The following is a 24,553-nucleotide window of genomic DNA, read 5'->3' on the forward strand; positions in this document are numbered from 1 at the left end:
GATAATGGTCCCTTAAGAACCTTAAAAACTGCTTCTGTTAGGACTCTACAAGGTTCCTTTCTGAGTCTAATCTTAGTCAACCTTTTTATCAATGACAAAGTTCTTTGTGAACAGCAGCAGTATTAATTGGTGGGAAGTGCTCTCAATAACAACCCGTCAATGAATGAGCTGAGCACCCACAGAGCTCATATTTATCAAGTGCTCTAATATAGCCCACGTGAGCCTCCTAAATCAGAGATCCAGGTATCGTTATATTCTTTTTACAGTTGAAGAAACTCAGGCTCAAGCACCAGCAGATCTCAATCTCAGCCTTATTGACATCCTGCTGTTCTGTCCTATGGACAGCCGCGTGTGCAGCAGTATCCCTGGGCTCCACCCAGCCCTTACCCCTGCGCCAACCAAAAATGTGTTCAGGGCTCGGCGCCTGTGGCTCAAGCGGCTAAGGCGCCAGCCACATACACCTGAGCTGGTGGTTTGAATCCGGCCCGGGGCCGCCAAACAACGACAGCTGCAACCAAAAACTAGCTGGGAGGTGTGGCAGGCGCCTGTTGTCCCAGCTACTTGAGAGGTGGAGGCAGGAGAACCGCTTGAGCCCAGGACTTGGAGGTTGCTGTGAGCTGTGATGCCACAGCACTCTACCCAGGGTGACAGCTTGAGGCTCTGTCTCACACACAAAAAAAAGTCTTCAGACATAACCAAACATCCCCAAGGGGTCCAAACTGCCCCCAGTTGAAAACCACTGGGTTAAGCAAACCTTGATCTGGCTTAACCAAGCTCCACACTTCAAAAGCCAGCAGGGCATTATTTAAATTAAGTTTTCCTCATGTTTCCTTACGCTTTCAAAAAGCTAAGAGGGACAGTGAGTAGAATAAATCACAGAAATCAAGAGTCAAAATGACCTTGATTGAAAAGCTAGGCCAAATAATAGAAGCACTAAGGGCCATATTTTGGTTTTACAGAAATCCACTGGGCGAAGAGAGGCAGGCACTGGTTTCACAGCAGTTAGTGTCTGGAAGACCAGGGCAGGGTGAGCTGAATCTCCAGCTCAGTGTCCAGCAGTCCCACAGAACTCCACAGATGCCAAGGTGACCTTGGGCTGCAGGAATGGAGCAAGCAGTCTAGGCATCTCCCACACTCCCACCCAGGGCCAGCTGCCCTGGCACTGCCCTGCCATCCTCTCTCCCTTCTCACTCCCCTAAACAGACCTGGAGATGCCAGCAGAGCCTTCCATCTCCCTTCCAGGACAGGCTCTTCCCCATCCCCACCTTGCCCTCTGGGCAGCAGCAGCAGAAGTTGGGCAGAATTAGCAGGTCAATGTCAAGAAGGAAGAGAGGGGAAGGAAGGAAGGACAGGAGACACAAGGCAAGGGGAGGAGAAGCAAAGGAACTACCGCAGGGCCCCCAACCACTGTGAACATCATCCCCTCATCCACAACCAGAACTGGAACCCATGAGGCAGGACAGCAGAATGAGGGGGCCACAGGGCCAGGAAAGGGAAGAGAAAAAGGTGGAGCAGAGGGAAAAGACTGACCGCTGCCAGCCCTCGGTGTTCATTCCCACTTTCACTATTCCCGTTCTGTCCAGCTCCTTCCTGCTCCTTGCCCAGACCACTCAGCTTGGCCCATGACCCACTCATTAATGCCCCTATCTGGGAACCTCTGGAATTCACTATACTGGGTTAAGAGCTCGGCTTCTACCAATCACTAGATGTGTGACTTTGGACAAATTATTTGATCCCTCTAAACCTGAGTTTCCATATCTCAAAATGAGGATACTACTACTCATATCTATCTCATCGTTTGGGTATAAGATTAAATAAGAATTATATAGAAATACAGTGTGGACATAAAGTTCATGTGCAATTTAACATAGTAAATGGACACCCTATATATATGTATATATATACACACACACACACATTCACACATACATAAAATTGTTAAGCTGTGTGTGTATCTTAACACAGCGCTTGGAACAGAGAAAATACTCACAGGTAACTAGTGTTAGTTATAACATACAACCCTGGTAGGTAGATGACAACTTAGGTTTACTATCTCAAACACCAGCTTCTACCCCTGACAAGGCCAAGGTTTATAGAGGAAATGGCACATGCCTGGCCCCTGCACTTTATGTTCTGTTTCCCGAGGACTCCATATGCTAATTGGAGCATTTTCAGCTGCTATTTCTCATGGTTCCGTTGGAGACAAGTGAATGTTAAGAGGAGGGACTTACTTCACAGAATTCACAGCTAGCATTAGTAATGAGAAAGAAAATAACATAATACCTTTATATCTAGTTAGGGCTCTAAATATTTTCTGAGTGTCTCATCACACACTGAAGTCCCAGAGGTGATGTGGCCCAAGCCTCCCTGGAGGCCTGAGTCTCTCCTGCAGCACCCTACTAGGGGAAAGAGGGCTTAGCATAACCTGTCCCCATTCCCAGAAAAACAACCCAGGGCACAGATCATGCTCAGTAATGTCAGCTTCCTATAGGAAGAACAGGTATAGAGCCCCTAACAAGAGGGCAAAACCATGAAGTTCATTCATCCAGCCTCTTGGGAGTAAATCATACAAGCAACCACCAAGCAGATTCGTTTTTATTTGGAAGTGTTATTATCTGAAAGCAATATATAATATATTAATAGTTCACTGAACCAGAAAACATAGGCAAGCAACGAATTAAAATTGGCAGACCCAGGAAGAAACCCGCTGATTCAACTACGTGCCTGTTGAAAGTTGGTTAACCTTTTGGAATCTGTTTCCTTGTCTGAAGAAGGAAGGTAATAACAGCTGTTGTGAGGAGTGGTTAAGGCATGATGTTAGGGACACCGTGCGGTGTTTGGCAAAGCTTTAAGAAATCTTAAGGTTCTTTCCCCTTTCTGCATCAATAAGCTAATCTGAAAAGATCACAAATACACAGTGCTGAAAACATGAGAAAGAAAATTTCCCCCTTTTAGGCGAGAAAGCATCGCAGAGCACACACAGGCCCGGCATTGGCAAGGAGGCACCCAGATTTCTCATCACCCCTGGAACAGTGAGTGTCTGACGGGTGGCAGAATATCTTTGTGCCGGATTCTCCAACTCTGCAAACAGTGGCTGGCCATTTCTCCCAAGGCATAAGCTGAAATCCAACATTCCTTACATGTGAACTGGGACTTAGTAGTTCCAAACACTTGGATTAGCATTTAAGCCACCTTTCCCCACCATGACTATGGGAGCTAGAGAAGGCAGGTGATTACTTACTGGTGAGGACACTGATGACCTGGCCCAGGTGGCACTTGTGAAAAGAGGGAGTATTCCCTGGGTTCCTCTGCACAGAACACAGAACTCTCCAAATAAGAGCTGCCCCAGGAAAGCCACATAGTTCTCTGGCCTATCCTGGCAGATGTGCCCTGATATCTGGTGTTAAAGGGTCCCCAAGAGGAGCCAAACCCTCTTGGAACAGCCCTGGCCACAGATTACAGCCGGCTGCTCACAGGCACTGAGCCACCAGACCCAGAGGCGGGGTCTGCAGACAGATGGAGGGACACTGCCCCAGGGGCAGAACAGCTTTATGTGATGAAAGGCAGCTTTGGATTTGTCTGCCCAACCGGTTCAAATCTTGTTTTCTGTCCCTTAAATGTCATAGGTAAAACTGTCAAGGGGCCAAAGAGAATCACCCAAATTGGACAGTTCCTTAAGGGCAGAGCTCTGTTTCATTTATCTTTGTTTCCACAGCACCTAGCTGGTGCCTGGCATAGAGTGGATGTTCAGGAAATTTCTGTTGATGTGACAGATGAGAAAGGTCACGTACTCCTTAAGATCCCTAACACAGCAGCTACAGCTCAGTTCTGGACTGAACAGAGCTGACCTTTGAGGCCAGAGGGGCAGAGCTAGGGATGCTGACTGCACAGGGGATGGGAAACCTCTCTGAAATCAGAGCAGGAATGTACTGAGCCCATTAGAGGAGGATAAATCTTTCAGAACTGTAAGACTGGCAAGTGTGTATCCTGACATTTCATTTTGCCTTTCCCCATTTTCAGAGCAGGGCCCAACTAAACTATCTCTAGGAAAGTCACAGAGCCCTAGATGACAGGTATTATTTACTTATATATAGATGAGGTGTTACTAAGTCACCAGAGGTTGGAAGAATGTAAGGTTCTTTCCCCATGTGCCAACTCTAAAGTCAGGTAGCTGCTGACCAAGGGCAGGGTAGACAGAGGACAGGCACGACCTCTAGGTTATGGAAAGCAGCAGCCCACATGGGGCAGCCTCTCCCCTCTAGGTCACTGAACTACAGCTCAGCTCCGGGCCTGGCTGCATACTCACTGATCTGCTGAGGGTCTCCAGGAGCAGCCTAGACAGGGCCAGCTCTGCTGTTCTGCTTGTATCTGAAGCTGCTGCCCTCTCTGCACCTATTTGCTTAAAATTAAGAGGACTGAGTAAGGCAGCTTAAGAAAGAGGTAGAAAACCAGTATCAAAGCAGCCTCATCAGGAAACTCTAACAACTGTTAGGAAGGACCAAGGGAAGAACTGAGGGGCAACAAGAAAAATGGCTTGAGTTTCCCTTGGGCTCCTTAAACTCTCCATGGCCTTCTGGCCCTCTCACTCTCATCACTTCCCATACAGAAGCAGCTCTGGGTTTCTACCATGTCAGCAAGAAGGTCCTATCAGACCAAGAGAGCTGCTCAGGCTGTGGATCTAGAGGACGATCTCTGAGGGCCTCAGCACCACCAGGCACCCACAGCCTGCTAATGACACTGTCTGATTCCTGGATACAACAGCGTGTACTGGAGCAGTGGAGATTAACTAGAGCCCAGAACTGCAGCCAGGCCACCTGTGTCCATGTGCTAGAATTTTCTCTGACACTGAGAAGTGATTTAACCTCTCTGTAGTTCATCTGCAAAATAAATACTAGTAGCACCTACCTCACAAGGCTATTATGAGGAATAAACCAAAAACATTTAAAGAACTTAGAACAACAGTGCATGTTAAGCACTCAATAAACATTAATTAATATCATCTTTACTGTCAGCTCTTTGAAAATAGTTCTTACTGGGATATTCTCCATAGCACCTAGTATAGCACAACATTATTGATAAAAAAAAACTAAAACAATAATTACCACTTACCATAAATAAAACCTCCAGAGCTGACCACCTATGTTGACCGTCTCCTGAAGTTAACCTAATTTTTATAGATCAGACATGCACAACATTGTTAACCACCCCATATGTGGACCAGTTTGTTACAATCCCTCGGGCGGCCAACTTACAGAGGTTCTACCATAGGCAAGGCCCTTTCCTTACTTCACTCAGTCCCCACCTAAACCCAGTGCAGAAAGTATTTCTGCAGAAGATGAATATCTTGCCTAAAATGATATTAGTGATTGGCTAGGCAGGGACTGACTCCAGGGCCCGTTTCTCCCTACAGGCTACACTGCCTAACTTCCACAGAAGCTGTCCTCAGAAGGACACCACCTTCTGAGCCCTGCCACTCTGACAGAGTGAGAAGGGAGTGAGATATCAAAACAAAATTCAAGCAAGAGAGGAGGAGAATACAAAAAGAGATGCTGGGTACCACAGAAGAAATTCACTACCTTGTCAAGGCTAGTATCTTTTTCTAGATCTGGGTTTGTGACCTACAGGACAATCCTCTCCCAGGGCCTCAGCACAACCAGGCACCCACAGCCTGCTAATGATCCCCAGATACAACAGCCTGTACATTTGCAAATTTCCTATTGACTCTGGATTTTAGATTATATAGAGCACTAGATGCCTTCAATGAAAAACCAGTGACGAGGCAATCCAAAATGGCTTTCACGGACATGAATAAGATTTCCACATGTCCCATCTGCACTGATCCTTTAGGCTAACACATCTCTAAGAACTTCGAATGCTCTTTGGCACTCTGACCAGACGCCAGCCTGTAAGCTGCAGTGAGGCTCCCTGCTATATAAGCCCAAAAGTCTTGCTTTTGGAAGTATCATTTCAACACAACAGCAAAAGAATTCCTCTAAGCTGGGTGGCGCCTGTGGCTCAGTGAGTAGGGCGCCAGCCCCATATACCGAGGGTGGCGGGTTCAAACCCAGCCCAGGACAAACTTGCAACAAAAAAATAGCCGGACGTTGTGGCGGGCGCCTGTAGTCCCAGCTGCTCGGGAGGCTGAGGCAAGAGAATCACGTAAGCCCAAGCCCAAGAGCTGGAGGTTGCTGTGAGCCGTGTGATGCCACGGCACTCTACCGAGGGCAGTAAAGTGAGACTCTGTCTCTACCAAAAAAAAAGAATTCCTCTAAGCTCTGAGTGTGCTGGCATCTTACTAAAAACAGCCCTACTTCTAAAGCTTGATTTTCTCCATTTCTTCAAGGACCTCATTTCTTAAGTTCCACAGATCTGTGTAGACTCACTCAGTAAACTGTCAGTACTGCAGGGAGGAGGGGTGGAAAGACTCTTCTTAAAGCCTGTTACTGACTAGACCTGAAAAGAGCACACTTCAGGAGCCCTCACTAACCCACCCTGGTGTGATCTGAGAGCTCAGTGTCATGATGACTGAATTCTTCTCTGACTTCTTGCCAGTATCAGCACCATCAGCACTACCAATTCTGCAGAATAAATAGCCATTTCCTGCTTACCAATGGTTCCCCTATCAGAAAACTCCCTCCTCCTTCCTCCCCTAACACACACAGAGAGGGGATCAGAAAAGGCAGGAAATGCTTGCCTAAGACCAAAGAAAAATGCCGGGGAACAAAAAGAGAAAAGAAAACTGCATCAGGTCTACCAATGAGCCAAGAGAAAGGCCTCCTTGATGGCTCTCCCTACCCATTGTGGAGGTATGGAAAAAGTATTCCCTTCTGCTGGGTTAGTATACCTTTCTTAGGGCCACATTGTGACTTTTGTTAACAAAGGCAGGCAACAACCAGCACTAGGCCTAGAGAGTTGACAGGAGTTGACTCCACTTGCACAGTAAAAGCTTAGATTTAATTCAATCAGGCGAGCAATCATTTAATTTAATTCAATCATTCAGCTCCAAGAAACCCAAGAAATACAATTCCTGGCAATCTCTTTACTGGGCAGGTGATAATGAAGATCCTTTAACAGGGTACTTTCCACGTTGGCAGTCTAGAACCTTCTAAGACTAAAGTGGAGTCGGAACTGGGAAACCAGGGACAGTGGCTAAGATTAAGAATGTTTAAGGAAAGTCACTGGTAGCTAACAGATACTGTATTCCAGATTGGCTCCTGGCATTTTCATGCTTACAGGCAGTCCCAGAATGATGCATGTCTCGCACTTACAGGTAATAGGTAAATGCACCTATTCCTACATACATACAAATTCAGCTTAAGAACAAACCTACATAATCTACCTCCTTCATAACCCTGGTAACTGCCTGTATCTGGAACTGTTCCTTACCCCAGCTCCCTCCAACCTCAGGGATCTAGGAGTTAGAATTTTATTCCTTTCTAATTAAACATTTTTTCCTCAGAAAGATAATCTACACTGACCCTATCCAGGAAAAATCCGAGCTGGTCTAACTGCAGGAGGTGGTTTATTTTCTTAACAGTAAAACATCTAAACCAAATATGCCCTGCGTTCCAGCAGCTTAAACACTGAGGTCTGACAAGGACCGAGATTCCACTTCACTTGCCAAGGGCTAAGTGTGTATGTTTAAATGAGAGAAAATAATTAACAGAAAAAAGGAGGAATGTCTGAGTGTATGAAATAAGAAAACGTGCAAAAATTGCTTGCAATTAACTGCATACAGTCCCATCCCCTAACTAGTGGTTCTCAACCTTCCTAATGCGGCGACCCTTGAATACGGTTCCTGTGGGTCGCGACCCACAGGTTGAGAACCGCTGCAAGCATTAGTAAGAACGACTGCCAGCACCACTGGGTGTGAAGTGCTCAGCCTGTCCAAAACCAGCCTGCACCAAGGGCCCCGGGGACGCGCGACCCCGCCTGACTCCGCTGCTCACTCCACTTGTTTACAGTCGGCACTCAGATAACAGAGTCGCGGTCCTTCCGCCCTCGGCTCGGACCGGGTTCCCACCGCCGGGCACTCGGCACTCGCTCGCCGAGAAGAGGGCGCCACCCGGGGTGGTGGGGCGAGGGCCAGCTCTGCCAGGGCTCTTCGCCTCGCCGAGGCTTCTCTCTCAGTCCCGGCTCCCGCGCGCCCCGTCCGCCGCCGCCCACGCGCGGAAGCAGCCGCGGAGGGGGCGCCGGATCCCGGCATGCTCTGCGGCGGCGGCGGTCACGTGACCGGGAGGCGGCCGCCCCCGACGGCTTCTGCAGCCTGCGCTGCGGCGGGGTTGAAATACAGTCCTGCGCGCTCGCTTGGCGCCTTTCGGGCAGCGGAGAGCGAGAGCTGCCGCTGCACCGTATTATGGAAAGAATCTCAGCTGCTTGTTGCCACCTCCCTGGTCGTCTTGGGTGCATTGACGTGTTTAAGTTTGGGTTTCTTCCTTTGTAAAATGGGTGTAGGCCTTTTGGGAGAAATGAAAGGGACACTACGTCGGGGCAGATTCCCGAAGTAAGGCTTCCCCCATCCCCTTCGTCCCCAGGAGTAACAGCTTTGGGTCCCACTATCAGCTATTACGTGCAAGGGCTGATAAAACTAAAATCTCTATTTCTTCCAACGACACTGTGCCCAAGTCCACAGACAGTTTGCAAAGGATACTACTGGGTCAGGCCCTAAACACTATTTATTCAGACCGCAGAGAACTTTAAATAATTCAGTCTTAAGCTGAATTCAACACCTTTGCAGTATGAAAAGGGAGGGCTGCTAAACTAATAAACAGTATAAATGTTAATAGTACAAGCACTTTCAGAAAAATGTTTAGCATGCCATAAAATACCAATTACAAATTATTAACTCAATAAATAGGTCCCCAATGTAATGATACATGACCAAGAAAGTAATAACACGACTTATCTTTAAAACGTTGTAGGATAGCCACACCCCAACAACCAACATAACTGGTCAACTGTGAGCATTTCCTGTATAAAACTTATTGTGCGTGCTGATGAAAATGTATGAGGCTGAAGAAGAACCCAACTAGTTTCTCCACTGGATTGTTATTTTTAAAAATTGAATTAAGCTGGCAGCAATGAAAATTGTCTTTCTGGAGAGTGCAACCTTTTTTCACTCTGAGGAAATGAGCAAAAAGATGTGACAAAAGCACTGGAGATAAAAAGGACATTGGGGAACTGAGTTTACAGTGGCTTGAAACAAAGCAGTGAATCATTCTGCTAACTTTACCGCCAAGCTTACTTCAGAGATCACTGGCTACTTAAACAGTAAGTAATGGACATGAAGAGATGCTGTGCCCAGTCTAAATAAGAGAAAAAGGCTTTCACTTCTGCAGCTGGTATGAGAAAACCTGTGACTTCATACATTTTCAACTTCATTTGAAATCCTGAACAGGAATGAACTAGTCAACAGCTCCTTTGCACTATGGAACAAACTCTTCATAAAACAGAATTTGAAAGAAGTACTCTGATAAGTGCATTCTTTTAAAAAGATCACAGCATCGCTCTTGCTTGGCCCAAAGTGTTAATACTCAGAGATGAATTCCAAAATAGATAAGAAATAAGAACATCATCATAGCATCATCAACTATGGTAGAACCAGAAGGGCTCAAGAAAAGTTGAAGGTTGGTGACCCAAAGGCTCCCCACACTCGGACCACTCTTCCATACAGAAAAAGAAGAAGAAAATCAGCATAAAATTTTGTGAAATACTTAGGCACAATTCTTTTATCACTTGCCCCACATTTTCCCGAAGCATTCTGGTAGTCAGAGGGAAGGGAAAAGATTCCTGAAACATAAAACTGGAGTTGAAGATTCTGATTCTATTCCTCCTGCTCCAAGCCCTGTCAACTTCCTGGATCAAATCTGAACACGGAAAAGCACCTGTGCACTCCTACCTTCAACCTCCCACCAAAAAGACTAGTATTATCTGTGACTACCTCCACCCATTCTAGGATGCCAGGCTGACCCTCTGCAGCTGGAGACTGTAGGCATCTCTTCTCAAGCTGTATCAACGTACACGGGCAAAATTCTCCTGACCCTTGAGGACTCCAGATCTTTGATGCTGGAGTCATTCCTTCCTCCCTGTCAAGCAGGTCATTTGAGGAATTAGAAACACTTAAGTCCCTGGGGACTAAAGCAAAGCCTCTTAACCAAGCAAGCCCAGAGTGCTGGGAAAGCAGTCATAGAGCAATCAGAAGGGACTTTTCCCTTATCTTTCAACTCCGAAGCGCACATCTGCTCACATAAACATTGACCCAACCAGGTCATTCTCTCTTGTTCCAAACTGCTGTGAGGGTTTTGAAAGGAGGCATAGAGTGAGGAGGCAGAGACTAATAGCTGCTGAAAACTGCAAGGAACACCTTCCTGTGAGGTGAAGGTCAAAAGCGCACGGCAAGCCCATCTCCACACCACAAACCTGGAAGATTTCAAAAGTTTCTGTCAGAGGCAATACAAAATTTAATTTTGCTCTCAACTGGCTTTGAATCGTCTTAGTTTGAAGTTTTTGTTTGTTTGTTTTTCTTTTCTTCCTTTGGCGATTCTCTTGCCTCAGCCTCCCAAGTAGCTGGGATTACAGGTGCCCGCCACAATGCCTGGCTTTTTTTTTTTTTTATACAGACAGGGTCTCACTCTGGTTCAGACTGGTCTCTAACTTCTGAGTAATCCACCTGCCTTGGTCTCCCAGAGTGCTAGGATTACAGGCATGAGCAACCTCGCCCGGCCATGCAATACAAAATTTAAAAAGAATAAGAAAGATGAAAGGAAAAAAATATGCTCATCACAAACTTGAACTCAATCCTGAAAAATAACAAATGATAAAACAGTAAGTGAAACCCTTAGACTGGACAGTGGTTTCCTCCGAATAAGTATAAAAGACTCCCTTTTGCCCATTTCCATACCAAGGTTCCTAGACAGGAAACTTTCTAGAATGTGGGTTTTCTAAGCTGAAAGGGATATTAGATCAACAAGTCCTTGGGTTCTATGCCTGCAGCCTGTGGGCTGGGATTCTCGACAGGCTAAGATGGTCTGTGAAATGTGCCTCCAGGAAAAAGGTATGCAGCTTTCAACTACTTTCCAAAATGGCATAAGACCCAAAAGGGGTTAAAAACCATTGATCTGGTCCAACTTTTGGATTTCACAAGATAAGACCGAGAAGTTCCAATTGAGTGCTCCAGGTGACAGAACAAATTATATGTCACCCTCTAAAGCTGGCTGGGCCCTGTGGGAGGAAGAGGAGGATAGCATACCAGCTAACAGGTCTTTTCCATTTCTAATTACAAGGATTCCGTGAAGTCTCCAGCCCCCACTCTGTCTGGCTTTCTGGGCCTGGGTGTGTGGGTCACCACTCTGTTGTTGAGGTGTACAGACGGCCGGGGCTGAGGCGGCTAGATATGGCCAGTGGCCAGCCAGCTAGCACCCAAGCACTTGTTCTCAGCCACATTGCTATGTGGGGACTCAAAAAAGCAGGTTCCAAAAAGCCCAGTCCACAAGTTGAGGCACAGTTCAATCCTCTTAAGGATCCATCACAAAGGTTGGTTGCGTAAGAAAAATTAATAAAAAACCATTACCCCCAAGTATGGTCTCTATTTCCAGGCCAGGGCAATCAAAAAAAAAAATTTTTTTTTTCACAAGAGAAAAAAAAGGGATCTATTAGAATAATTCTGAATAAAAATACTGTTGCAAAATAAAATACAATTTTAAAAGGAAAACACGGAATGGAAAAATACTTGTAAAGAACATAACGGATAGTTTACTATATAAAAATGCTATCAACGTGTGGTCAGTGGTGTCTCAATGAGAATAAATAGGCAGTTTACACAGGAGTAATTAAAGGCCAGCTAACAAAGAAATTATTACATAGAGTCCCTCTTGAAAACTAAAGAATTGGGCGGCACCTGTGGCTCAAGGAGTAGGGCGCCAGCCCCATATACCAGAGGTGGTGGGTTCAAACCCAGCCCCAGCCAAAAAAAAAAAAAAAGAAAAGAAAAGAAAACTGAAGAATTACAAGCTAAAACTTTAAGGGACAATTAGATAGTAACAAACTATTAATATTAATACAAATAAAACACGATGGTGCTAGAGAAATGGCAGCATTTAGACTTTACAGACAACTGGTACTGGTTCACTCTTTCTAGGGATAGAGTGGGAAGATAAAACAAGCCATATGTCATTCTTGGTACTGGGCTTTGATTCAGCAATACTACTCAGGGGAACATTTCCGAAGGAAATAACTAATGGGAGAAAGAAAAGAGTAATTTTTAGGAAAATGCTCACTGCTACATTTGGCAACAACAACTCCAACAAAAAATGGAAGCTGCCGAAAAGGTAGATGTAGGATGATGTAAAGTACATCGTGGTTCAAAGCTCAGACTCAGGAATCAGACTGCAGTTCAATATTCCATGCCTCAGTTCCTCATGTGACAATGGGTTGCTCTGAGGGTTCAATGAGATATTTAATTCACGAAAGACACAACAGTGCCTGGCCCATAATGAGTAGTTGATAAACGTTAGCTGTGATTATTCATTTACAAAGGCAAGATGATGATCTACATCAACATGTGAAAATGAAAATAGGAAATGACATTCAAATGCTAAAAAAGGTAAAGTTGGTAGGATCAGATTACAATTATGTAAAACAAAATTAGGCAGTTTATCAAAGACCAAAGTGCGCTCAGATTGAGTTAAATCGTTCTTTTAGTCATGGTTATTATTAGCTTCTTTCTTTGGAATGTTTAAGTTTTTATTAAAACCCAAAAAGAGGCCACGTGCAGGGGCTCACGCCTATAATCCTAGCACTCAGGGAGGCCGAGGAGGGTGGATAGCTTGAGCTCAGGAATAGAGACCAGCCTGAGCAAGAGTGATACCCCACCTCTACTAAAAATAGAAAAACTAGCTGGGTGTTGTGGCAGTCACCTATAGTCTCAGCTACTCAGGAAACTGAGGCAAGATTTCTTAAGCCTAAGAGACTGAGATTGCTTGCTGTAAGCTATCCCACAGCACTCTACCCAGGGCAACAGAGTGAGACTCTGTCTCAAAATAATAATAATAAATAGCTCTCTGCTCCAGCGGTTCAAGATGCCGAAAGGGAAGAAGGCCAAGGGGAAGAAGGTGGCCCCGGCTCCCGCCGTGGTGAAGAAGCAGGAGGCCAAGAAGGTAGTGAATCCTCTGTTCGAGAAAAGGCCGAAGAACTTCGGCATTGGACAGGACATCCAGCCCAAGAGGGACCTCACCCGGTTTGTCAAATGGCCCCGCTACATCCGGTTGCAGCGGCAAAGAGCCATCCTCTACAAGCGGCTGAAAGTGCCTCCCGCCATTAATCAGTTCACCCAGGCCTTGGACCGCCAAACAGCTACTCAGCTGCTTAAGCTGGCCCACAAGTACAGACCAGAGACAAAGCAAGAAAAGAAGCAGCGACTGTTGGCCCGGGCTGAGAAGAAAGCTGCGGGCAAAGGAGATGTCCTCACTAAGAGACCACCTGTCCTTAGAGCAGGGGTTAACACTGTCACCACGTTGGTGGAGAACAAGAAGGCTCAGCTGGTGGTGATTGCACATGATGTGGATCCCATTGAGTTGGTTGTCTTCCTGCCTGCCCTATGTCGGAAGATGGGGGTCCCTTACTGCATTATCAAGGGGAAGGCCAGGCTGGGGCGTCTGGTCCATAGGAAGACCTGCACCACTGTGGCCTTCACGCAGGTTAACTCGGAAGACAAAGGAGCTCTAGCTAAGCTGGTGGAAGCCATCAGGACCAATTACAATGACAGATACGATGAGATTCGCCGTCACTGGGGAGGCAACGTCCTGGGTCCAAAGTCAGTGGCTCGCATTGCTAAGCTGGAAAAGGCAAAGGCTAAAGAACTTGCCACTAAACTGGGCTAAACATACACTGTTGAGTTTTCTGTACATAAAAATAATAAATATTCAAGCCAAAATAATAATAATAATAATAATAAATAAACAAATAAATAAAACACCAAAAGAACAAAGGAACAAAAATCAACACTGCCTCAACTCCCATGTGGAATGGGGCAGGGAACAGTGCAAGGGACCTAATTTTGTTTGAGTGTCTACATATTTCATCACCCCAAGGGACTCAGCAAAATCTGTGTTCTGGGGAGCTACTCCAAACACCAATAATAGTTATAAGGCACTCCCATCCCCGACGCTCACTTAGGCACAATCTTGTGACACATTCTGATCAATGAGACATCATGTCTGCTAGAAGCCTTCTAAGAAAGATGCCTTAACCCTAGACACCAGCAAAAGCCATCCTTTTATCTTCCTTCATGGAATATTGCCATGTCCGCACAGAACACTGGGACCTGTGACAGCCATTCTCCAACCACAAGGGGGTTAAGTCAACACACTGTGGGGACAGGGCACACCCATGCAACAAACACAAGCCTTTAAGTAACTCTGCTGCACTAATGAACTAGCCAATGCTGAGGCTACCTATCTTGGGACTTACTAATTAAGGTAAATTAATACATTTTCTTTATTTTTCGAAGCCTGTTGGGTTGCAGTTTTGGTTACGTGCAGCTGTGGGCATCTTAGCTATTGAGGCAGGGAGTCTGAGCAGCCTTCCGATGAAGGCCCAGCAGGTCCATCCAACCCTAGGTCAGGACCCCTCACTCTATCCCTTCCTTGGAGTGACCCTAGAGAGGTGGTGGAAGAAGACAAAGCACTGGTATTTCCACTTCCATTGTACAAAGAGCCACACCCAGGCCTAAGAACAACTCTGGATGGTACAGAAATCAGGGGCAGCACAGTCTCAAACAGCTAGACCCTTAGGGGGCGTCTAGAGGCCTCAAGTTTCCAGCTGTCTCCTGGATTCACCCATTTCACAAAGGCTGTGACAAAACTGCCCTCCCGAGTAAGGCTGCCAGAAAATGCATAGGATGCCCAGTTAAGTCTGAATTTCAGATGAACAATGAGTGACTTTTTTAGCATGAGTGTACCCCACATGGGCTGCCTCCTCTCCCACCCAGCCCCCTGCCAGATTAGGGACAAAGATCTGAGCTTGCACACCTGTACACCAGAAACAGAGCTGGCCTCCCCTACCCTGGGCTGCCTGTCTGGTGTGTCTGGCCCAGAGGTAGGTGGATGTCCAGTGTCTGGCTCTTGAGGTCTCCACCGGGTCTGGGAATGTCTGATGTGCATTTTATAGTAAACAAGAAGTGGCTGGCTCTTAAAAATAGTATGGAGCTGGTGTCATTGTGGTCCAGATGGTTTGGAAACTATGTAACAAGCTGTGGAGGAGTGGAGGCAACTGGGGATGAGGGAGGGGGACACAGTGGCTCCTAACATCCAACATGCCCCCACAAGAACTAGATGGCACAGAAAGATCTCTGACCCAACTCTGTCTAAATATGAAACTTTCATGACTATGGACCAATGGGCAGGGCATAGCTCTCACCTACCCATGGTCTACAGACTCAGCTCATGTATGGTCAGGTTGTCTTCAAGTCTTTCTCCATCAGGCCCTGTCTTACAGGACAATCTCCCCATCCAAGGTCAAGGTTTAATTTGCCTGTTGAGGCGCTGTCTTCCTGCTCACAAACAGTCCCTTAATAAAGCTTGCTGATGGGCACAGAGCCTCATTTCCTGGAACCTTGCTTTATGGTTCCTGTCTAGCATCCACAGTGTCCTGGCCAGAACTGGGTACACAGTGCCATGAAGAAACAGCTCCCAACAGGAAGATTCACAACCTGTTGGCCGCAAAATTCAGCTGCATCCCAGCAACAGACCAATGTCTCTCCCCTGCCCCTGACTCCTCTAGAAGTTTCTGTGCTAACAGGGAGTGTGGAATAGACCTCATGGTGCAGCAGCTGGTGAGTCTAACCTTCAGAAGAAAGTAAGGGAGAAAGGAAAGGAAAGCTTCTGTATTTATGGTGATCCCTTCTAATTTGTCTTTTTTCTTTCTAGAAATATGAAGGGGAAAACTAAACAGAAACTGCAGGTAAGAACGAGGTAAGCAGGGAGGACGATGTAATTTGTTGGAGCCCAGTAAAAAGTAAAAATGCAAGGCCCCTTGTTCAAAAAGGAGGAACAAGAGCCTTGAAAGGTACCAAAATATCGGGCGGCGCCTGTGGCTCAGTCGGTAAGGCGCCGGCCCCATATACTGAGGGTGCCGGGTTCAAACCCGGCACCGGCCAAACTGCAACCAAAAAATAGCTGGGCGTCGTGGTGGGTGCCTGTAGACCGAGCTGCTCGGGAGGCTGAGGCAAGAGAATCGCTTAAGCCCCAGGAGTTGGAGGTTGCTGTGAGCTGTGTGAGGCCACGGCACTCTACCGAGGGCCATAAAGTGAGACTCTGTCTTCTTTTTTGTCTACAAAAAAAAAAAGAAAAAAAAAGAAAGGTACCAAAATATCAAACGGTTTCCTTCCTTTCTTCCACAGTTTCTCAACCAATAGAGCGCTGCTTCTTTGCTATTTAATTATTTGCTCCCTGAAGCATCAGCAGCTCTCTGGTGAATGCAGACCAGGGGCCTGCCCTCTGACTCTGGTCACTCAGCGTCTGCTTCTTCTGCCAGGCCAGGAGCAGAGAGGTCTCCTGTTTCCACAGACCCGCCAGAGGACGGGCAGTATCCAAATCCCTGCAACCTCTGCCTGGGGACATGCTCAGTATCTGGATCCCACGTGAGTTGGAGGCTTGTCCCCAGCAAGTTGTCCACTTTGGGGCCCTGCCAGCCTGGGGTGGAGATGGCCACTACATCCTAGCTTGTGTCATCAGTGTCCTCCTGATTCACTGCCCAGGCCCCTCATGGGATCCAAGCCATCAGCAGTTGCCAGGGATGGGTGGAGGGAAGCCAGGTGGGGCTGGAGCCCAGGGTCTCACACTTCATTGTCCTGTTGACCTCACTTAGGAAACACCAGCTCAAAGAGAGAATGATTAAGTATTTCAAGACAGCAACTACAGCATTCAGCCCCAAAGGTGGGCCCCTTCTGAGCACAGGGCCTGTGCAGCTGGTCTGGTCACATACCCGTGAAGTCACCCCAGAGGTAACAATGCTTATTAAGAGAGAAGAAAGAATGAAAATGAAATAAATCATTTTGGCGTGGTGGCTCACACATGTAATCCTAGCAAGAGCGAGAGCCCCATCTCTACTAAAAATACAAAGACTAGCTGGGAGCTGGGCATCATGGTGTTCACCTGTAGTCCCAGCTACTTGGGAGGCTGCGGCAAGAGGACTGCTTGATCCCAAGAGTTTGAGCTATGATGGCACCACAGCACTCTACCTAAAGTGACAGAATGAGACTCTGTCTCAATCAATCAATTAATAAAATAAATGTTAAAGATTCTCCATTGAACTGAGGGTGTCCAGTGAATCATGTGCTCATCATACATAGGATAAAGTGAAACTTTACCACTTAAAATAATTAAGCCAATACCCTGTGTCCAAGCTGACATCAGACGTTTCTTGGCCTAATATCCCCCATCTCCTTCCTACTTCCCCCTAAAATCCTTTGACAGCAACTTAAAATCCTCCCGATATTTTGCCAAAGTAAATAATTCCTTGCAGTGGTTCTTAACTCGATGAAGTACCTGACCCGGTCCTATAGAATATTTGGATGTGTGTGTGTGCGTGCATATTGCACAGTGACTGAGAGTGTTACTACTGACAAATAGTGCTCAAGGGCCGAAAATGATCAATGGCCTGCAGTGGGCTGGACAGTCGCAAACAATGAGAACTACACTAACCATAATGCCAGTCGTGGCCCTTCTGGAAAAACTGCCCAGGGAAAATGTGGCTAACCAAAGCTTAAGTGGAAACTACCCATCTGGAGCTCCTCATTTGCCCTGATGGCAACAAATGCCAAACAGAAGTTCCTCAGCAGTACTGCCTGTCCCTCCTCTGGGTTTTGAGCTGGACCCACTAGGGTATCTGCCATCACTCAGCACCACTCCCCTCACCACCATTTCTATTCCTAACTCCATGTTAAAAGACAAAAAAGGGGCAGATGAAGGGTTTCACTGCAGACTAGTACCATGCTGGTCCCCCACTCAACAGTGGGATGCTCACTATGGTGAGGCTGAGTGTTTTCCTGGACACCTTTGTTCTCCCCCCTCTTCTTAAGCAACTGTGCAACAGGCCTCCTTGGGGGCAAGGTCTTCCTTCTCATAGAAGGTGTCCCTCGGCCTGGCGCCAGAGCTCAGGGAGAAGGGCCTCAGGAAATCTTCTCCCTGGTGGGTACAGTAAGCCGCGAGGCCGCGAGGGTGGAAACTTAGCAAGAGATAATAGTCTTAGTTTTATATATAGCATCTGTGTCTTCCGGAGACCTCAAAGCTCAAGGTAACAGCAGAGCTTCAACCACCTTCCCACCACACAAGGAGAGGGAAGCCTCCCTGGAATCCGGCAGCCCCCTTCCCAGCAACCCAGAGCCTCTTGCTGGGATTGGGGCCCTTCTGAGGTCCACTGCAGTCTGGCTCCCCAGCTCTCCTGGTCACTGTGGGCACAGTCCTCACCCTGGAACAAGTGGAGGGTAAGCACATGTCTGCAGCTACTCCCAGGGAGTGGGCGACCAAGAGAGGAGTGAAGGGACCCCCCTGCCCCCGCCCCAGGCATCTTTAACTCAGGCCCGTTCCCAGAGCCTGCAGCTATGCAGATCCTTTCTGCACATGCAACATGCCCATTTTACAGCTGAGAGGACAAAGGTGCTGAGGGACTGTGGTCAGGGAGGGAGCAAGCACCCTGGCCCCACACTCTGCGGCCTGCAGCCCAATTAGGCCCATCTGTCAGTACCCAGCCTGGGCTCTCCTGATGTTACATTATCTGCTCCTGCTCAAGCTTCCAGAAGGATAATGTGGGCCTTGCTGCTCCCAGAGCGAGAAAATAACAATAAAGACTGTGGGTGTGGAGAGTCATGGTACATGTTGGAGCAGCCTGCAGTGTCTGCCAGGAGGGAAGAAAAACAGGCAACGCAGTTTAGGCAGCTATCAGCAAACCACAGGGTGGTCAGTAACACTCCCCCAGCTGCTCCCTCGCAGCCCTCCTGTGGGTGCATGTGTGCACACCCCCCTACAACACACCTACACACACACACTCTCTGACAAGACCCCAGAGGTCAGGAGACTCTGGATCCAGCTGGCCACTTCAGGCTCTTCACGTTTCTAGAATACCCCACGCCCCAGACTGCTACTCATCCTGTCTCCCTTTGAATTGGTGCCCGTGTCCCCGCCCTCACCTCCCCCACCCCCACCACTTAATGTCTTCCTCACTTACCCTGGCTCCCTACACACCATAGTGAGAAACAGTTCAGAAATAGAGTGGAGACCAGGTTTGGAAAGAATATTTTATTGGTGAGGGAAGTGGCGAATGACTGCTATTTTTATTCCTGTTTTTCTAAGACCTCTGTGCCCCCTCTGCCGAGGGGTGACAAGGACTGCGTCCTCCCCACAGGTTTCCGGTGTCATCCCATTTTAGACCCACAGCAGCCAGGCTCCCTCTCTATCTCCTCACCCCAGGGCCAGCGCCAGAGTCGTGGTCTGAATGAGTTTCTAAGAAGGAGGCTGTGTCTTGGTTTATATGGAATTTGTTTGGGCTTTCTCAAATCATCCAGAAGGTTCTCAGCCGCTACTTCTGGCGTCTCTTTTATCTCAGATATGGCCCCATAAATTTAGAGTTCACAAAGGGACACCATCCTCCTGCCTGACACTTGGCTCGGGCTTTCGAACTGTTCTTTTTACGGTAGTAACAGCCAAAGAAAGCTTCCTGGGTGTTGAGATAACTCCTGGTATCCTGATCAACTACCCCTCATCATAAAACAATATACCACATCCAGGCTATATTTACTTAAATAAATTCTCCTACTCCCAACATCCTGACTCTTAAAACTGAGTGCCTGTCACCTAGTCCCAACCCACAAGGACCTTCTTTGAGTTATACAGAGAATTAAAGTTTTCTGGAATCTTGGCCACCTACCTTTCTCTTTTTGCTTGGTCGTGTCTCACTGAGTTTGGCAGATGGCCAGCTTTCTTTAAACCCAAGCTAGGAGAATCTTAGGAGATGAGCAGCTGTATATGCCTGACCGTGCCAGGCATGGGTCTTTGATATCTGTGGTAGATGTTAATGTTGTCACCTAAGTATCCCAGTGTTCTTCCCGTGGGCACATGTTAGGACTCTACCTCCCTGCTCCCTTAAAATTAAGGTTATGAGACATTTGGCCAATTAAATGTGGGCAGAAGAGTATAAGTGTCATTTCTCTGGGCTGCCCCTTTAGGAGTCAGGGTGTGATGCCTGTGTCCCCGTTCCCTCGGCTAGGTAACCAGGCTTGCTCCCAGAGCGAGGGTAACAGCAGCAGAGCCCAGACCTGACCCAGACCAGCTGTGTGGCATAAATAAGAAATAAACCTTAGTTGTTTTTTTTTTTTTTTTTTGTAGAGACAGAGTCTCACTGTACCGCCCTCGGGTAGAGTGCTGTGGCGTCACACGGCTCACAGCAAGCTCTAACTCTTGGGCTTACGCGATTCTCTTGCCTCAGCCTCCCGAGCAGCTGGGACTACAGGCGCCCGCCACAACACGCAGCTATTTTGTTGTTGTTGTTGCAGTTTGGCAGGGCTGGGTTTGAACCTGCCACCCTTGGCACCTTAGTTGTTTTTAGCTTGTGGGGCTGTTTGTTACTGCAGCATAACCTAGCCCATCCTGACTAACATAACACTTCTGATTTGAAGTAAGGATAACATCGTATAGCTGCTGTGAACACCGCTTGAACAGAGGAAGCAAGTAAATAGCGATGGTGAGCAAACTACAGGTCATCCCTTAATGCTGCCTTGCTTTTATGCTTCTGTGCAATGGGTCTTCCTATTGCAAATATTTTTCCCCTTTCTCTGAGTGGGTTCAATTCAAATAGCACTCTACCTGAGAATATTTCTCTTCTCTACAGCCCCAGAGAGTGTTGGCATCTGTCCTCTGCTTCCAGCAGAAATCTGGACTTACCACTTTAGTAAACACACTTATACTAAATTTTACAAAGAGTTAGCCAACATATAAAGAATATTTTGTGAGTAATTTATAAAATCTTGTAATAAATATTTTGTAAATAAAGTACATTGAGCTGTGTCTTTAGGGTCAACTTCTGGGACATCCTGTAAACGACTGAACCCACTCACCTGGGAAGATACTAGTGCAGTGGTTCTCAACCTTCCTAATGCCACAATGTATTTTCATTGTTACAAAGGGGTCGCGACCCACAGTTTGAGAACCACTGTTAGTGGTTATAAGGACAAGCTCTAGAGAAGTGGTTCTCCGGGGCAATTTGTCCCTCGGAGGCATCTGTCAGTGTCTGGAGACACTTTTTGGTTTTCACAACTGGAGGAAGGTGCTGTTGGCCAGGGAAGCTGCTACACATCATAGGAAACACAGAACAGCCCCTACACTAAGAAGTTATGTGGCCCGTCATGTCAACAGGGCCAAGGCTGAGAAACCCTGTTCCACAGTAAGAATGGCTGGATTCGGGCGGCGCCTGTGGCTCAAGGAGTAGGGCGCCGGCCCCGTATACTGGAGATGGGGGGTTCAAACCTGGCCCCAGCCAAAAACTGAAAAAAAAAAAAAAAAAAGAATGGCTGGGTTCATATCCTGATTCTTCTAGCACTGTGATTTTAGGTATGTCACTTAACCTCTCATTCAATGCCTCCCACATAATAGATGCATAATACATGTTAGGTATTATAACTTGCCTCCTCAACTGAACTGCTGCAAATTCCTAAAAGGTAGGAAATTCCTAAAGTTTACTTATATATGTATTCCTACCTAATAACACGCAATAAATATTTGTGGGTTATATGAGTAAAGAATTAGTTCACCTTTTCCTAAAAGCTAGCTAGTTGCAAGTTGCAAAAGAAAACCTCTGCCTGCTACCAAAAGGACAAAGTCTGTGCAGCTGTCTATTTAATAAAATTTCTTCTGGTTTTAATATAAAGCATTGCCTCTAGTTCATTGCAAAGTACAAATGCAAGCATAGTAACTTCAGCCCAGAATATCAATACACAGCCATCCTGGAAGAATGTAAGTTCTCATAGTAACTCTCAGCCCAGAAGGTGAATACACAACCATCCTGGAAGAATATTAAGTTCATGGGAAATAAATTTTATAACAATGATGCTATCTAGACAAGTGACCTGAATCAGAACGAACTACTTCCCAGGGGCCATTAATACATTTTATGTATTCAAAGTCAAACCAAACACAAATAGCAAATTTTAATTTGAATCAGGAACGTAACAAGGGTTTTTAAAAAAAAAAAAAAAATCAATTAACAACTCTGAACCAACATCAAACCAAAAAAAATATTCTGAGCCAAACCATCATTTGATTCTGTTCATCTTCAGTCTTTGGCCCAATCAAATGACCACTGAAATGTGCTGGACAATTGTGATGGGCCTTGGGAACTGTGTGGAGAGCTTGTGATCCTCCGTGTTTTGGAGACTATTTCCATTCCTGGGGCTCAGAGGATATATATAAAAATCCTCTGCTCATTTCCCAAAAATCCTTTAAGCCCACACAGAAAACAATACTTTCTTTGTGGTAGATTGTTGACACAAATTCACCAAAGGAGATTTTGCAAATATTATACTTCATTATACCAAGGAAGAAACAACCATGCCTTTTAATTTCTTATGACTCACGGAAATTAGGACTAAGGATGCTTTATTTCACACACGACAAAGCCCCATGTACATCATTAGGCAGAAAGAGAAACATAAATACATTTTTAAGCAGATGACATCTACTCTACTTCCCAAAGGAGACCAAACCCTCCAGCAGGTACTCACACTGGCCGACATCCCATTAACACCATTTCCTGCTGCCTGCTCCTGAGACAGGAGGAAAAAGTCAAGACGGACAACACCCAAGTGGTCTAGGGTGAAAGGGTTGAAGTTCAGGGCTGGTTTTCAGGCAAAACATCAGTCACCACCGTTATTCACAGTTCTTAAGCTATATACACACTTTTTCCTTTCTGTTGTTTAATTAAATGTAATTAAAATATAAACAGAGAAACAGTTGTAGAACCTTCAACATGACTGACCCTGTTGCAAAACTAAACCCAAAGCACCGGCCCAGGCTGCAGAGACACGAAGGGAAGGTGAGGGGCAGAAAGGGAGCCTCACCCAGAGCCCAGGCATCTCTCACAGAGGCTGTGGCCAGCAGACACGTGAAGCTTTGTTTTTCTTTTTATTTCCATGTTCAACGATCAGTAAACAACTTTTCGTAAATACAGCACCTGTGAGTCAGCCTAGGTGGGATCCTGGAGTGACAGGGCTGGGAGGGGAGGGGTGTGTGGGTAGGGGCCTCCATCCTGCCTTCCTGCACACCACAGCTCCTGCCTGTTAACGGTGCTCGCCATGAGTGCAACTCTACCTTGGACTCAGAGAACACTGGTGGCAGTAAGGGACCTTGCAGATGACCAAGAACCCTCCCCTGAAACCCCGAGAGGCAAGGCCCACGCAGAAGTCCATGTTCATAGAACCTCTGTGGAATATTTTTTTGTTAAGCCAGATCATTCCATGGAAGCGGATGACAAATAGGCACATGAAAAGGTGTTCAGCGCCATGAGCCATTAGGGAAAAAAAGGGAAAACCACAAGGAGCTAGCATGCCTATCAGAGTGGCTAAAGTAAAAAGAGCAACAATGCCAAATGCTGGTGAGGATGTGGAGAAACTGGAGCACTGGGACGCTGCTGAGGGGATGTGGTGCAGCCAGCCTGGAACGCAGCGTCAGTTTCTTAAAAACTAAAGTGCAGCTACCATGCGACAGGGCAATTGCACTCATGGGGATTTGTCACAGTCACACAGAAGTATGTATGTGAACGTTCACAGCAGTGTTATTCCAAATAGCCAAACCTGGAAACAACACAGATGTCCCCTCCTAAAAGTGACAGTTTAATCAACAATCTCTGGGGATGGCAAGGCAAAGGCTGAGAGCTGGGAAAGTTCAGCTGCTTTCCAAGAAGCCAGTGCATGCCTGGAGGTCACATTTGCAGGGCCAGTCTGTCTCTTCTGCAGGTGAGGAACCCCCAGACAATCACCTGCTAAAAGCATTAGCCCCTTTAAACCATCACCCAGATCCCTAATTTAAATGAGGTCTGTAAGCAGGAACCCAATCTGATTGCATTCAATTCCAATATAGGTGCTGATATTACAAGCCTCTGACAGATTCTTCCATGTCGTTTAAAAGGGTAGGGAAGGAGGAGACCTCACCAGATCTGAGCTCTGTTCTTGCTAAGAAACAACCCCGGCATCCCCCAGTGCTGCCTCCATCCTGTGGGAGATCTGCTGAGTTGCAGAAGCCTGGGGGTGCTCCCTGCCTCTGCTGCCCTGCTGGACCAGCAGCAACAGGGAGAAGCTTAACGTGCTCTTGCCCTATAGGGTTAGGAGTTCTAATCTTTTCCTCTTCACCAACCTAAGGGCTGAAAGGCAGCTTCAGAGGCTCACTTTTGCTGCAGCGGCATCTATTAAGTCCATGTTTTAAAACAAAAGCCCATTTATCTAGAAGGAAAGAAACCCTCTCTTAGTTCACCTCTATGAATAGAAAATTGATCTGTAAGCAGACTAAAACAC

General features: G+C 46.7%; 2 protein-coding genes across 3 annotated transcripts in view; one reads left to right on the forward strand and one right to left on the reverse strand.

Moving 5' to 3' along the window:
- Window positions 1–24,553, reverse strand: part of ITPKB (inositol-trisphosphate 3-kinase B) — a 105,782-nt gene that overhangs the window by 63,467 nt on the left and 17,762 nt on the right. The window lies entirely within an intron of this gene.
- Window positions 13,057–13,913, forward strand: LOC128597556 (60S ribosomal protein L7a-like). The gene has a single exon (XM_053608021.1). It carries the CDS (start codon window positions 13,077–13,079, stop codon window positions 13,875–13,877), a length of 801 nt encoding a protein of 266 aa, XP_053463996.1. The 5' UTR covers window positions 13,057–13,076; the 3' UTR covers window positions 13,878–13,913.

The sequence above is a fragment of the Nycticebus coucang genome, chromosome 10 (genome assembly GCF_027406575.1).
Source record: "Nycticebus coucang isolate mNycCou1 chromosome 10, mNycCou1.pri, whole genome shotgun sequence".
Taxonomy (NCBI): Eukaryota; Metazoa; Chordata; class Mammalia; order Primates; family Lorisidae; genus Nycticebus; species Nycticebus coucang.

Bases quoted from the DNA above. Each gene is read 5' to 3' on its own strand.
- LOC128597556 (XM_053608021.1), top strand. From the start codon at position 13,077: ATGCCGAAAGGGAAGAAGGCCAAGGGGAAGAAGGTGGCCCCGGCTCCC.